At 47.8% G+C, this 15,128-nt stretch overlaps 1 protein-coding gene across 1 annotated transcript in view; it reads left to right on the top strand.

Annotated features, from left to right (window-relative positions):
- The first annotated feature begins 11,134 nt into the window (after window positions 1–11,134).
- The window catches only part of LOC149352996 (RYamide receptor-like), a 64,043-nt gene continuing 60,049 nt past the window's right edge, over window positions 11,135–15,128 (top strand). Inside the window, exon 1 of the mRNA XM_089582204.1 lies at window positions 11,135–11,902. Within this exon, the coding sequence (XP_089438330.1) occupies window positions 11,135–11,902 (768 nt within the window). The remainder of the gene's footprint in view (window positions 11,903–15,128) is intronic.

The following is a 15,128-nucleotide window of genomic DNA, read 5'->3' as shown; positions in this document are numbered from 1 at the left end:
CGCAAGTATTACAATTCCTTTGAAGGCAGCGCGATAGACCGCTTGGACACACAGATATCCCCCAAACGGTCAATCAACCCTGCCTCGATGATTTCGCGCGTTAGCTGGCAGCTCCTTTTTGTGATGATGGTGCAATTCTTATAGATTGGTGAACAATTCGATATCGCACTGGGGTCTTCCCTTGGGCCAGAACTGGGTGCTGCACTAGGAACTTCGCTCACATTTCCTGCAGTGCACATCAAAGAATCCCCCGCCCCTGTCCCTCACATTTCCGCGGTGTTCACGGAGGCGATCATTCACACACCTCCCACTCTGCCCTGCCTACTTCTTACCACAGGAAATCGGTGAACTATAGACGACTGATAGAGGCGCGTAATTAGAGCCCCGCACCCGCATCTCATTCAATCCTAGAAATAACCACTGGTAAGGTTTTTTTTTTTCTTCATTTGGCGCACTTCCAGGACCGAGGCATTACAGAGGGTGGAGGGGAGAGTAATAAACTTAAGTAATCAATACATGTCATGGTATGGTGTGCGGGTTTTAACATCCCGAATCTGCACGCGGGCTTTGTGGGACGCCGTAGTGGAGGGCTCCGGATTAATTTCGCCTCAACCAGCCGCGGTGTGGTCCCGCCGCGGTGGCTGAGTGGACCTGGACATCGGCTACTGAGCTCCAGGTCACGGGATCAAATACCAATCGTGGCGGCTGCATTTCGATGGAGCCGAAAAGCAAGAACTCCCGTGCGCTCTGCGTTGTCAGTGCACGCTTAACAACCCCAGGTATACGAAACCCTCCACTGCGGTGCAACTTTGGGACGTTGAATTTCACACTTAACTATTGTTGTCATTGTAAATTTCGCATTGGGATCTTTAACGTGCACTGGCATTGCGCAGAAATCGGGCGTTTTTGCATTTCGCCTCCATCGAAACACGCGGCCGGAGTCCGACCCCGCGACCTTGGGCTTTGCTGTCAAATACCGCCACACTTGGTTAATTAATGCAAAAGTATATAAGAACACACATTGTAGCTTCTGACTACACGTCAGTGAAGTCATTTTTATAATGCATGTTACCCGCCGCGGTGGCTCAGACGGCGCTCGGCTGCTGACCCGAAAGACGCGGGTTCGATCCCGGCCGCGGTGGCCGAATTTCGATGAAGGCGAAATCCTAGGGACCCGTGTACTGTGCGATGTCAGTGCACGTTGAAGAACCCCAGGTGGTCGAAATTTCCGGAGCCTTCACTACGGCGTCCCTCATAGCCTGAGTTGCTTCGGGACGTTAAACCCCAATAAAACAAACCAAACCAAAATGCATGTTACCACAAACAGCATTAATATCGAAGGAAGACCGGTTCCAACCCCGTGACGTTCGACGTAAAATAGTGAAGAAAGGTTTCTGTACTACACGACTCAATGCAAACATTATAGGAGTGATTTATCGTATACATTCAGAGCGACGAATGCTGGCCATAGGTATGAAAGAGTGCATGCGGGCATTCACATACAACGGACGAAAACGATGGCCAGAAAATTTCTAATTAAGGAGCAGAAATTATACAGGTGGACACCCTGATCTTGTAAAACAGAATACTTCGGAGTTAATGAAGGTCCATAATTAAAGGCAGCGGTAACGAACGGAGACATTAAGCAACTAAAGGAAGCAGGAGATCCCAGAGCTAAAGGCTTGATCAAAAAGCTACATGGGCACATAAACTGCTACGCAAACATCAACAAAGTAGCTTCGGTGCCTTAATAAACCCGAACACAAAAAAAAAGCACAGTTAGCTACGCATGCATGACCACCCATCCCATCTCCAGAAAAAGAACATGAAGCTTCACTCAACTGTTATTTCGTGTTCCTTTCCGTTGGCGCAACATTAAGCTAGTGTGGCCTTGTGAGCCAATAGGGGCGGACTTAGGTTTGCGAGATAACGGAAGAACAACTGTTTCGTTCAGTGATTAACAAGGCAGGCCACCATTGGCACTGGGCCACAGAGCTGTGTGCCGCCAGTTATAGCGCACTATTGTACGCATCAAGAGTTTGTACAATTTTTATTTACTGGGCCTTCTGTTCTATGAGTTTTTCACATGGCGATTGTGCTCTGTGCAACGCCTAATTGTGACTAAATGCTATGACGTACTCGTCCTACTCTCCAAGCAATACCTTTCTGTATCCCTTTAATATATTTGCGCTCCCTCCATGAGGAAAAAGTTTTGGGAGGGTAAAAAAAAAAAGAAAACGTCATGCAGTGCGCCTGTACTCTTATCGTTAGAAGAGTAGCTTCGTGTGTTTTCTTTTTCTTTTTGCGAACAGCAAAAGCCAACTCGTTCGGTATAGTAGAACACTGCGCCTTCCCCCGACCCGGAGCAAACAGCTCTTAATGCGCTTCCAGTGTGAGGGAATGACATGGTGGCTGAAAAAAAAAAAAAAGAGAGAGTGAGAGTGGAAAACACGGACGGAAAGCGAGCAGACAGTGCTGAACCATTCGGCGCCGAACAAGCTCCCACGGGCGTTCCTCTGTTCTGACCGAGTTGCTTTCGTTGTGTGTTTGTGCGCGCGCGTATGAGCGTGTGTCTCAAGTCTGCGAGGAGCGATTGGAAAGAGCTCGCCCTAGGCACTAGGTTACGCGCGCGGGCCAGGCAGCTTTAGTTTTGCTGACCAGCGCGGCCCGGTTGAATGATGGCAATACGACAAACGTGATTACGCTATCCGCCGTGCCGCCAGGGAGAAGGAGGGAGGGGCGCTTCTTGGAGGCTCGGCACGCGCCCACAAGGAAAAGAAAGGTGCGGCAGGAAAACTTGAGGAATTGGTAGTCGGCAAGAATAGAAGCTACAGTGCATCACCGTTTACCCTTCGCGGTAAGTAAACCCCGTTTGCCAGTCCGCACAAAACTTGAGAAAAATGTACCCTAGGGTTTATCGTCTCGTCAGAGACCAATACAAACACCCAACCGATCTCTTCCCTACGTGTAGGTATAGAACAAGGTCTATATATCTGTAGCCGCTGCGTGTCACCTTACTGTAACGTGCGGTCGTACCACAGTCGGTCGCACACGTCGCCGAAATGCCGGAAGGGCCATAGAAGAAATGAATTTTCGGTTGCCCGTCCGCAGCCAGCGTGCCAGTGCAGCAACCCCAAGTGGCGTTCAGCTGTGCTTCACACGTACAGTTGGCGCCGTTGTGCTCGTTGCTGTTGCACGGGCCATCGTTCGCCTGGTATCCCCCTGGTTAGCCACATGGAAATCTCTTTAAATATATGTGAGCCTCTTTCAATGAAATAAATATGCCTTCAAGGATGCTTATGTACAGGGTCCGTCAAAAGTTCCCAGGCCACATGGTTCGCTTTTCATCGGTATGTCCTGGCACTTAAGATTCCGATAGAGCTATCGAGGTTCTCAGATGGTAGAACGATCCTTCTTCTATTCTCTACAGATATTTTGAGCTTCGAGGGTATCTCAACAGCCCGACTATGCTGCTCAAAAGCAAACCCTGTGGCCTTGGAACTTTTGACGGACCCTGTACTTGCATAATTCGTTTTTCGTCAAGTCACCGTAACCGAGAGAGGCGCTGAGCACCTTGCAGTGGCTGGCTGTACAGACGACAGGCATACTTGCTCTCTACCAATGGGAGCTGGATGAATACTATTTTGTTTGTTTTTTTACCCTAATGCGTTGTCTGCATAGCTCCAGACAGATGTGTCCCGTATATGTATAGCTAGCCAAATATTTAGCTATCGTGCTCGATGGCCGCTTTTTCTCCACTCCTGCGCCTTGTGACGGAGCAAACGTTCGAAAAGATCGAATCTCAGCATAGGCTCACTATGCTTAATCTTGAGCTTTCAGCAAGTTTTCTTCGTCTTAAGGTGAAGCAGCGCAGAAAAGGTGGCCGTCGAGCCCGACAGCCAAAGATCTGGCCGGTTGAACGTACACGTGAAGAAAATTATTCGGCGCCGTAAGAGAGCCTATCTGACTTGGCGGCAGCTGGTATCGAAATATGTACGCTGCGTTTTGAATGCCGGTGTCATGCCCAGTACACTGCAGCTTCGCCATGAAAGCTAAAGAATAACGGTGTGGAGTTAAATTTTGTTGTTCTTTGCGCTTCTCATGAGCCCTCTCTGATATCGCTCTGCTGTCCCCTTCTTAACCGTTACATCGTTCCACTAGAAGAGGAATAAAGGAGTTCATTATGTGCCAGAAAGGAGAGAGTACAGCACAGTCACACCAGTTTGAAACCAACCTCAAATATTTTCTTCGCGATCGAAAGTAAACTTGCAACCAGTAAACAACCGAACAAAGCGCTGGTGCATTTGTGTGCGCCATCTCGCGGTATGTGCAGGATACAGGCCTTGTACAGGCCTTCTATGATTCGATTTCAGGCAGATGGCCAGTTGCGCGTAGCGCAAGCGGCCGCTTGCACTAGCTGCTCAGTGTCACAAACACTCGCTAGCAGTGCAACCGCGACAAAAGGGCGCCGCACTGAGCGTTGTTAGCGGACGAGTGTAAGGAATTGGCTGTATTCGCCCGGTGGTCAAGACATCAGCTATAGAAATCCAACGCACTGCCAGGTATACATACTGAGCGCAGAGTTGGGGAAATGCACCCCGTAACCGGGAAGCTGAATGAGTTGCAGCTTACTGAGCCAGTTCCAAGTGTCGAGGGCCGAGGTGAGGAATATGCGAGCATCAGTGCATCCACTAAGAAGGTAGAAAAAGTCGCAATGCACAATGCGACAACGCGAGAGCAGCCGCGTACAACCTCTGGTACGCATCGTGACAACACGCGAGCAACTATGGATACATCCATACTGAAGGTCGCCGTGTGGCAACTTCATGGTTTGGTTTGGTTTATGGGGTTTAACGTCCCAAAGCGACTAAGGCTATGAGAGACGCCGTAGTGGAGGGCTCCGGAAATTTCGACCACCTGGGGTTCTTTAACGTGCACTGACATCGCACAGTACACGGGCCTCTAGAATTTCTCCTCCAAAGAAATTCTAGCCGCCGCGGCCGGGATCGAACCCGCGTCTTTTGGGTCAGCAGCCGAGCACCATAGCCGCTGAGCCACCGCGGCGGCTGGCAACTTCATGAGCCAGACATGAACGTGACTGCACTGACATCGAAGAATGTAATGCCGACGCTGAAACGATATAGCCCAAGCATGGCTTCTATACCATCTGATATACGAGCCACTTGTCAGAAAATTGGCAATTCTGAAAACTAAGTTTCGAAAGCCCTGAAAGGAAAGCACTTACAGCAAAAGGCGCACTTCTACTGAATTGAATTTGTGACCGAATAATGAACGAGCCGCTACTGTACACGTCACATGTTTAACATTTTTTTGTTATGTCCAATTCTCCTGAAAGAGGGACTAACCTTTTTTTTTTTTTTGCTAGTATTGTTTCGGATTTTCTTGTATTCCAGCTGCCCTTCCTCGCTCTTTCTATTTCGTCTGCTTTATTTTGATGTCGTTAAAAGCCGTTGGTCTGGCTTCGATTCCATTGGCTCTTTTTGAATTTAAATGAATGTGCTTGCACTTAATGATGGATGGTCGCTGGAAACCATCGCATGCCTATAATGAGACCAAAGTTAAACTCCTCCAAACACTCGTTTCCGAGGCGTGGCGCAAGGCCGCAGCCCATTCTGGTGTCGCGCCCAATAGGTAGTAAACTCTATCCCCGGAAACCATTGGTCACGCTTCACTCAGGGCGAGGCGCAAAAATGCCAGTCAATCTAGGTTTTTGCAGCACGCTTAGTGAATCGCAGGAGACGTAAATTCATTTGTCGCTTCTAATGTGGAACCTCTCACAGTTACACGGTAATTTCAGCCGTAAAACACCGTGCTTCCGTGGGCTACATTAAGCAAGTAACCTGTCGGAACGATACGCATAATGTCGGCAGCCTTGCGCAGGCAGTGAACATGCGGGTGCATTGCTGTTCCTTTCAACCATTGGTATCACGAAGTTTCTTTCTTTCTTTCTTTCTTTCTTTCTTTCTTTCTTTCTTTCTTTCTTTCTTTCTTTCTTTCTTTCTTTCTTTCTTTCTTTCTTTCTTTCTTTCTTTCTCTCTTTCTTTCTTTCTTTCTTTCTTTCCTTCTTTCCTTCTCTCTTTCTTCCTTTCTTTCTTTCTTCCTTTCTTTCTTTCTTCCTTTCTTTCTTTCTTTCTTTCTTTCTTTGTTTTTCATGTTCTGTATACGCCCACCTGAGAGCATGCTTTGTGCAACTGTGCCTTAATTTGATTGCGCGTCTGTATTCACGCCTTATAATTAACCTAGGAGGTCTACCGACGCGCTTGAGCAAGAGCGTGTGGGACTTCACGAGCGACCGTTGCCCGTTCACCAGCGACGAACTGTCATTTGATCTCAGGCTTACACTGAAACAGAGCTGTTCTGATATGAAAAACTACACTGTATGATTGCGTTCAGTGTGATGTACAACATGTCGCGACGGTGGCAATGCTGCGGTGCGCGCGTTTTAGTAAATGAATGCGGCGCGTTTCATGAAACGACCTCAAGTGTCCTCAAATGACATCAGATGACCTTCTCCGTGGAGAAGCTGCAGAAAACTCTGCTCTTTTAATTGACAGCTAATTCGATAACTTGAAAACTTTTAAGCGCCGCATCGTGAAGTGAGCTCCGCGATCACACACAGCACGCAGGTCGTGGCGAAAGCGAGAGCATATACGTCAAGTTCAATCGCCCATGATCACTTGAAGGCGAATGAGTCCCTGGAAGCCCACATAGGTTTAACTACTGGCTTTGCTCGAATGCCCCAGCTGGTGCGTCGATGTCAGCGCGGCAGGTACGACGAAGCTATTCGGTGCGACGCTTCGTCGACAGCTTCAAAGTCCAGCTGTATATTGGCCGTGCATGGCTTATGGGCACAAAGAAAATGCTCCCTAGCTCTTTCTGCTCCCTCGCCCCAGCCATTATTCAGCCGTAACCAGTTTGTTGCAGCCGACCCCAACTGAAATGACTATCTGCTGAGTTTCTCTAGCTGCGTGTTAGGTGATGGATCCAGTCCAGGCGAAGAAACCAGGCCACCTAAGCAATGACAGAAGGGAAAGACTGGCTGGTTTTCCTGGTTGTAATGTTGGGCCGTTTCTTCGGGGACCTTGCGGTAGCGCAGGGTTGCTCACTGAATAAATTGTGCGTAAGTACCAGATGTGCCTGTTATTTGTTATCCGCACAAAATGCTTTCCTCAGCTCGAGTCATTAAAAGCATTCTGATCTCTAAATATCGGCCATTTAATCTTCCTCACACAGCATAATACCGATCTACTTTCCTTCGGGCAAGATATTTCCGTACCAAAGTGCAGCTTAGACGACGACAGTCTGAGTACTCTTATGCACAAAGAAAGAAGAATGAAGAGTACGTCTTATAACAACGCAGTCAAATAGTGCTTAACACCCTACATATCGAGATTTTATTCTCAGTAAATACTTTGTGTCGTTTTAAATGAGCCTTTGATAGCATTACTTTTGTTTCGGTACTTATTTTCCAACTGCTTTCAAAAGAGTCCTTTTAAATCACACTGCGTATCAAATAACAAGAAAAGCAGCAATATACAGGCGGACCCAAACAAAGGCGAAGAAGCAGCAAAAAAAAACTCAGCCACAAAATAAAGCTGGGAAACGACACTCGATTCGCGAGACTTCATGCACCCAAAATTAAAAGGTATCCTCATTAAGAAAGCGAGCAGTCCAGGAAAGGTGAATACGCGCTAAGGTACCGTGAGCGGGAGGAAAAGAGAAAAATAAATGAGGGCAGGGAGAAATCGGCGTGTTTGAAGTATCGGGCCACTTATGCAGCCGGAGAGAATTTTGCGCGAAAAAGCCCTGCGTGTGGTGCAAAACTTTTCTCTTTGTGTCCTATCAACCCACCTGAAAAAAAAAAAAGATCGATAAAACCTTGCATTGCGCATCGATGGTGTCATGGGACAGAGTGCAAAAGATCAATATTGGGGCATCTTGAGCAAACACCATCTCACTTTCAAGAACTGACCAAAGGCCCAGCTTTCAAAAAATGCAATGCCGCGCGAAACACGCGAAAGTTGCAAAAAGTAAACGTAAAACTCGAGAATGTCACGGATACCTCTCTGGGAAAAAAGCGCGCGGCTCTGCTGCAAGGTAAACTTTAGTTGAGCATTCGTTAATAATAAATTCGGGGAGCCTGGTCTTGCGTGGTAAATGGGGCGTGCTAGAAGAAAGATGTCCTCCCCACCCTCAACCCCCCAAAAAAGAAAAAGAGTGTGAAGTTGCAGGGTGTGAGCACAGTTGCGCTTTGTTTCCAAGGAGTTACAAAATTCCCTGGCATGGCGATGTTTGCCGTATGCACATCGGAAGGGAACAGAAAAAAAGACGCGTAGAGAGTTCAGGCTCGCGCGCTTTCGTGATTCGTCAGCGGCCTGTCGGTTATCTCTCTCTCTTTCTTCTATTGCACAATGAACGGAAAACAAGAAAATAGAGCTTACAGCGCAGCACAAACGAAGGCAGACTTTGCTCCGGCGATGCTTCAAGAGGCAGCGACCGCTTTTGCACGCTGCATTTTTCCGAATTTCCATTTTTATCCGCGGCTATTTAATCGCGAGTGGTTTGAAACCCCTCTGCTTGGAGTCTTCTTCGGTGAAGAAACGCTGAAGGATGCTGCCGACAGAGTCTACCGCAGCGCTGGGCTGCGTAGGCGGCGACCTTTGCGGCTTTATACTGCGCGACACGTGTCGAATGCAGAGCGCCCACATCGAGTCGCATATGTAAACAGTGAGCACTTTTCAACCGTCCTCAACATTGAAGATACATGCAGCCCTGCCTGCAACGCATATGATGAAATGGGCCACCATGTACAAAATATAGTCATTACCTGTTGCACCGAATGGCTCGCGCTCGTCTTCAGCAAAGCTTTCCGCAGAAGAATCTCGCGAGTCAGTCAACTGCCAATCCAAATTTCGTGTCTTCCTTGGGCTTTACGTCGCTGCAGCCAAAGAGCCGCGTGCTTCTTTCATCGCCCCGTACCTCCCCTCTTCCGTTCTTGCCGCCAGACCTGTCTTAGTTCGACGGCAGTGGGTACATGCTGGGCGCATTCGCGGTCCCGCAAGGAAGATCACGAAATTTGCTCCAAGGCAATATCCTTGAGCGAAGGCATGTGCACGCGCTTGAAATACGAGAGTGATTAAAAAAGCGCCAGCTCCTTCGACGCATATCCTCTCCAGTCTCTTGCACTCGTGACATGTATGCGCGAAAGCAAATCCGAATGGAATTGCTCAGCGGAATTTTTGTCGGCGTTGAAAACCCGAAACAGGGTCATTGTCGGCTGTGAGTGGCGCGGAAGACACGGGGACCTTCCATATTAATTTCAGCAATTGTTCTTCGAAGTGCACCGGTATTTCAGTACGCTCGAACGTTCTCGCGTCCCCCCCCCCCCCCCCCCCAAAAAAAAAAAAGTGTGTGTGTGTGGGTGGGAAGGGGGGGGGGGGGGTACACTGTAAACTGCAGCGCTTACCCATATCTTTAAGAAAGAGAATAACGTAACATTATTCTTGGCTGTGCGCATTCACTGTGACTGTGACCACTTCACGTTATATTACTTAGTCGGTAGCGCGACGAATAGCACCATAATGTTTTTAATGACACTGTTCGCAAAAGTCTATATTCGGCCTTTCAAATATTTGTTTTCAGAATTTTCCTCGCTAAAAGGTCGTTCTTTTATATGAAAGGTACGAAAGAAAATCTTCGCACAATAGTATATACGACTCCCTTGTGCGAGTAATCACGCCCCGAAGTAACATCGCGAAGAATCGAGTACTTAAGCCAGCTAGACATACTACAAACTGGATGTGTGGGAAAGTAAATTCTGTGTACAGAAGCGCTAGTCGGAGGTCGCGAAAAACTTTTCGTTTTGACGACCTGTAACGGATGAAAAACTGAACGCCATTGCATTCCAAGCTTCAAATGTTTTCATTGTACTAAGGGTATCCCTTCCTTAGCTTTCAAAGTCAACAATGTTTTAAATTGCTCAAAGGCCGTAATAAATGGGCGGCTAAAATTAGCCTCACATCTATTGTGCGCGTTTCGCGAGTAAGAGCATTTGCTTGCTAAGCATCCTGCCCCCTTCAAAGAAGTCTGCACAGTTACATATAATACGCAGACATCTACCATGCTGTCCTTCATTGGAGTATTTTTCGATACATTTCTTCTGCATTTCGAATTGTGTATTTTGTAAGTATTGTGTATGACCCACTACTGCTTACAGTATTAAAAGGCTAGCAGCATTGTGTGAATTCACTTTCACTTTCACTTTATTTGTTCTCAGTTTTCCATTTGCAGAAAATTAAAAGGTCAGGGACAAAAGGTACGGTCTACCTGACTGGGTCCCTAAACCTTTAACTTTGTTTGGAAACAGCGCAATAATCTTCTAAAAAACAAAAATACACACTTGGAACACATAGAATTCTAATGCAGCAATAAAAAAAGAACGCTAATAACAGCACGTCACAACAACTGACATGTGATACATCAAGTAGGACGACAAATATATATATCTTTGCAAAAAAAAAAAAAAAGATTGCTTGCATCCCTCACCTCTGGAGTGCTGCAATGATAAACAGAAATTCATGAAATAAAATACAGCACTATACAGGACGGTACAACAAATTATTCAGAACACATCAAGTAGAACAGTACATCTTGCACGAAAAAGGGATCATTTATGTATTAATTTGCGACGTGATTATCAAGTACAGGCAGCAGTAACACAGAAGACCATTAGGATATGTCAAACAGGGGAACCTTGCTCAACTGAGTATTTAACTAAGTCTGTCTTGAACATTTTGATTGAGGAAATTCCTATTGCAGTGTTAATTACTCTATTTTGATTTAAGAGAGATTGTATTAAGTATTTAATACTTTGCTGACCATAATTTGTCTTATGCCGTGGCACTCTATATTTAATTACTCTGAAAGTAAAAAAGAAATAAATGAAACTATATGTTCCGGAATTGTTTTACATACTCCACTAAAATTATTATTGTGGTCATCATCGTAACCATCATCATCCGGCGCACTAATTTCACGCAATGCAACCAAAAGCATTTTTCGAGAGGAGAATTTGCCAGAGGAGAATCTCTTTTTCCCGCAGTCCGCTGGCACCATGGATGGCGTGGAGGAGTCCCAGTACGCCGAGGAGGAGGCGGGCGGCTCCAACTCGAGCTGGGCCAACGACTCGGAGTCCGGCAGCTGCGAGGTGTCCCCGGAGGTGCCGCAGGGCATCCAGGCGCTCATGTACCTCATGTACATCGCCGTGTCCATAGCCGCCATCGGGGGCAACGGCATCGTCTGCTACATCGTGATCGCCTACCAGCGCATGCGCACCGTGACCAACATGTTCATCATGAACCTGGCCATCGGCGACATCCTCATGGCCTGCCTCTGCATCCCGTTCACGTTCGTGTCCAACCTGCTGCTGGGCTACTGGCCCTTCGGCGGCGTCATGTGCGTGCTGGTGACGTACGCGCAGTGCGTGACCGTCTTCATCTCGGCCTACACGCTCATCGCCATCTCGGTGGACCGGTACACGGCCATCGTGTACCCGCTGCGGCCGCGCATGACCAAGCTGCGCTCCAAGCTCATCATCGCACTCGTCTGGATCGTGGCGCTGGTCACGCCGCTGCCCACGGCGCTCGTCACGCAGCTCGTGCCCCACGTGTGCGCCAACAGCACCTACTACTGCCAGGAGCAGTGGGGTCGGCCCGAGCAGACCGCCGTGTACAGCATGGCGCTCATGATCCTGCAGTACTTCTTCCCCTTGCTCGTGCTCATCTTCACGTACACGCGCATCGCGGTCGTCGTCTGGGGAAAGCAGACGCCCGGCGAGGCCCAGGACGCCCGCGACCAGCGGATGGCCGCCTCCAAGCGAAAGGTGCGTACACACCCGAGCGGGGCGACGCGTGTACGCCGACTACTTGCGCCAGTTTCGCTGTGTATATCCGGCGCGCGAAACGCGACGTGAAATGTGGAGACACTAACGCAAACTACTCGATTTACTCGGTTGTTTTTGACAGTAAAAGGTCGATTGATCGAGGCGACCGCATCGGCTAGTTTCGACACTTCGTTCATTTACGTTGTTTCGTTTAGACGACAACATCATCATTTACGCTTTCGAAACAGACACCACTGTTAAATGTAGCGACTTCTGACGCAAGACTTCACAACCGAATAGTCCGCACAGGACGCGCTGCATTAGCCTACACTGCTTCCCGATTTTTTTTCGTTCTTTAGGAGTACCACCTCGAGTAATATCTTTTTTTTAATTTTTTCCTCCAAGACGTGTCATGTGAGACGACGCATTATCTACGCGAAGCTTTTGAGAACAAATGATGCGAGCCTTCATTTGTACTCAGAGCATGCTCGAGGATCGTACAAGAAAGTTAACAGCTTCTATAGACCGCGCCACTGCGAGAACCAGCGCTAAAAATTTTGGACCGACGTATAACGCCTCATACTCAACAGATCACACGGACGTAGCAGTTTTCGTATTATAAGGCGCGTTTTCTTTTTCAACGCTGCCTGCCATCTCACATTTCGATTTAAGTGAAGCCGCATGCACCTCTACCACACCCTCAGTGCGGCGCGTGCAAGGCTTGACGCACGAAGCCCGGGCAGGGCCGTGTCAGAGCAGCCGCACGCCGCTCTAACATGGCCGCGATCGCGGCAGGCAATTGTAGTTGAGTGGATTGTTGTATGGCTTCCATTAAATTTGTAGCGGCTTTAAGCGTTCGACGGTACAGTACAGAAAAAGGCCACGGTGCCCTTAGCAACCAGCACTGGTTCTCCATACTCCGGGCTCTATTTTTAATCTTAATTCACGTATGAAACACGAGTGAAGCTGTGAGAAAGTTATTGCTACTTCAATTTTTTGACATCACGCCGGCACAATCGTGACCGTAAAGAGTACAGGTCTCGCTGAATTGCGCGTTGTACTGTGCACATTTTGAAGGACAGAAACGTACGCACATGACACACAGAAGGAGTGAGAACGCAAAGTTATTTAACAAAGCTCATTTAATTTATTGTCAACAATTCCCCAGTTCTGTCAGGTCATCCGATTTTTGTCCGTCTCTTCGGAAGGTTCACGCTATGCAGACGGCTTGTGCATCGGACTTCAAAAGTGCTAGCTTCTGTGGTACGCGTAAAAAAAAAATGTCTTTCCTTACCCTAAGAAGTTTCTTCTCGTAGCAGACATGAAAAATGCGTCGAGCCGTATGAGAACACGAATTTTCGGTCGTTGTTTGCGGCGCACAGTTGAAGGAAGCTTCGCAAGTCAAAGCTGCAGCACACATAAATCAGCACGGTAATCAACGCCCTTTATTGCTTCGCAACAAGACCCCACACTCAGTGTGCCGGCAGAGGCGTCCAACGTTGCATTTCTCATAAATACGACGATAACTTCATGGTTGGCCGTATCAATTTTCGAGTTACTCTTTGGCATTTCTGCCGGCCTGTCGACATATTATTAGTGAGGGCAACTGTAATAACTTTTTGCAACCTCTGCGCAACAACATTTTCGCAGTGCAGTGAGAGCAACCCCTAGAAACAGCTTGGGAAAATCTATAAGTGTCATGGGTATTTTTTAACAAAGACTCACAAGTATTTCGGAAGACGTTAAAATTCTATTTTTGTCATTAGTATCACTTCAACGTTGTCCGCAGTGTGTGTACGGGCTGTTCTATTAGTGATAGTAAATATATATACTACAAGCTAAATGTGTGCGTACGAGAGCACTGCCTCCGTTTCCTTTCGTTCATTCGTTCGTATATGCGTGTATGCGTGCGTGCACATATAACATGTGCGTGCATGTGTGTGTGTGCGCGCATGTGTGCGCGTGTGTGTGCGTGTGTGCGTGTGTGTGCGTGTGTGTGCGTGTGCGTGCGTGCGTGTGCGTGCGTGTGTGTGCGTGTGTGTGCGTGTGCGTGCGTGTGCGTGCGTGTGCATGTGCGTGTGCGTGTGCGTGCGTGTGCGTGCGTGTGCGGGTGCGCGCGTACGTACTTGCGTGCTGGCGTCTGCGCGTGCGTGCGTGGTTGAATGCCCCATGCGTGAGCTTGTACTATGTACTGGTTCACAGTGTTTACGAGAAAACATTTTCGAAAGGAAATGGCTCCATGGAATCCGCCTCTTTTCATTTCCGTGTTCGCGTAGCTGTGTTGTGTCTCTTAATCCCTCACAGGGTCGCTCGTAAATATGCCAAGTTAAAAAGAGCAGTCAATCGCAAGTTGTCCATTCGCATGTTTCAATTAAAACAAAGGAATTGCTACAGATGACGGCATTCGATCTTGCTTGCTAAATGCGGCACCGTTTTGTATAGGTATGCTTTGGTTTTCAGCGCAATTACACTACAGTCGTCGGGGTGTCAAAACGACGCACAGGGGCGCAACAAATTCTTTATATGTACATAAAATCAATTACTCTGTAAAAAAAGAGCGCAAACAGATAGTAAAAGAAACACTTTTGGGAGAACGGCGAAATCGCGCGCAAAGCGGCGTTAAAAAGTTGTGTACTGCGGTCAGAAATAAGGCGTACTCGTACAGTACATAATAGCTCGAATTAGGATTCAATAGAAAAAAAGCCGCATGGTGTGGACACGCAACAGAAAAAAAAAGAAAATGCGGTGTGGGAGGAAGGAAGGTTTACCTCCATGTCCGGGCCTCAGATGCAGCAAATGATTCCGAGAAGGGCAACGCGGCTTTCTCGTGAAGCCCGGAGCGAAGCAAGATTCGCCAACGGGAAGACGGAGCAATAAGACTGAAGAGCGGGTCGTCGCAAGACGGTTTGAGGAAGATGCCAGCAAAAAATAAAAAGAAAACAATGCCTGAGTGCCCAGACTCTATTTAATGAAAAAATTCATCGGAGTGCGCTAACACTGCACACCTCCTAGTTCAGAGTAATACCGATCGAGAGGTGACCGTTTTCATGGAGTTCTCTCTGCTGTTCAGAGTGACCTCGTTTGACTGCTTACGACGCGACAGGGTTTCGGCAAGTTGTTTATGCACTGTAGGATTGTAAAAGTAGTCCAAAGGCGATGACACGGGAAGACGGACACCCAGTGCTCTTTGTAAAAGCGTCTGTCTGGCTGTGTCTTCGTCTGTTTA

The sequence above is a fragment of the Amblyomma mixtum genome, chromosome 3 (assembly GCF_055824585.1).
Source record: "Amblyomma mixtum isolate Tamu chromosome 3, ASM5582458v1, whole genome shotgun sequence".
Classification (NCBI taxonomy): domain Eukaryota; kingdom Metazoa; phylum Arthropoda; class Arachnida; order Ixodida; family Ixodidae; genus Amblyomma; species Amblyomma mixtum.
The sequence above is the reverse complement of the archived record's forward strand: the minus strand, read 5'-3'. Positions and strand labels throughout refer to the sequence as shown.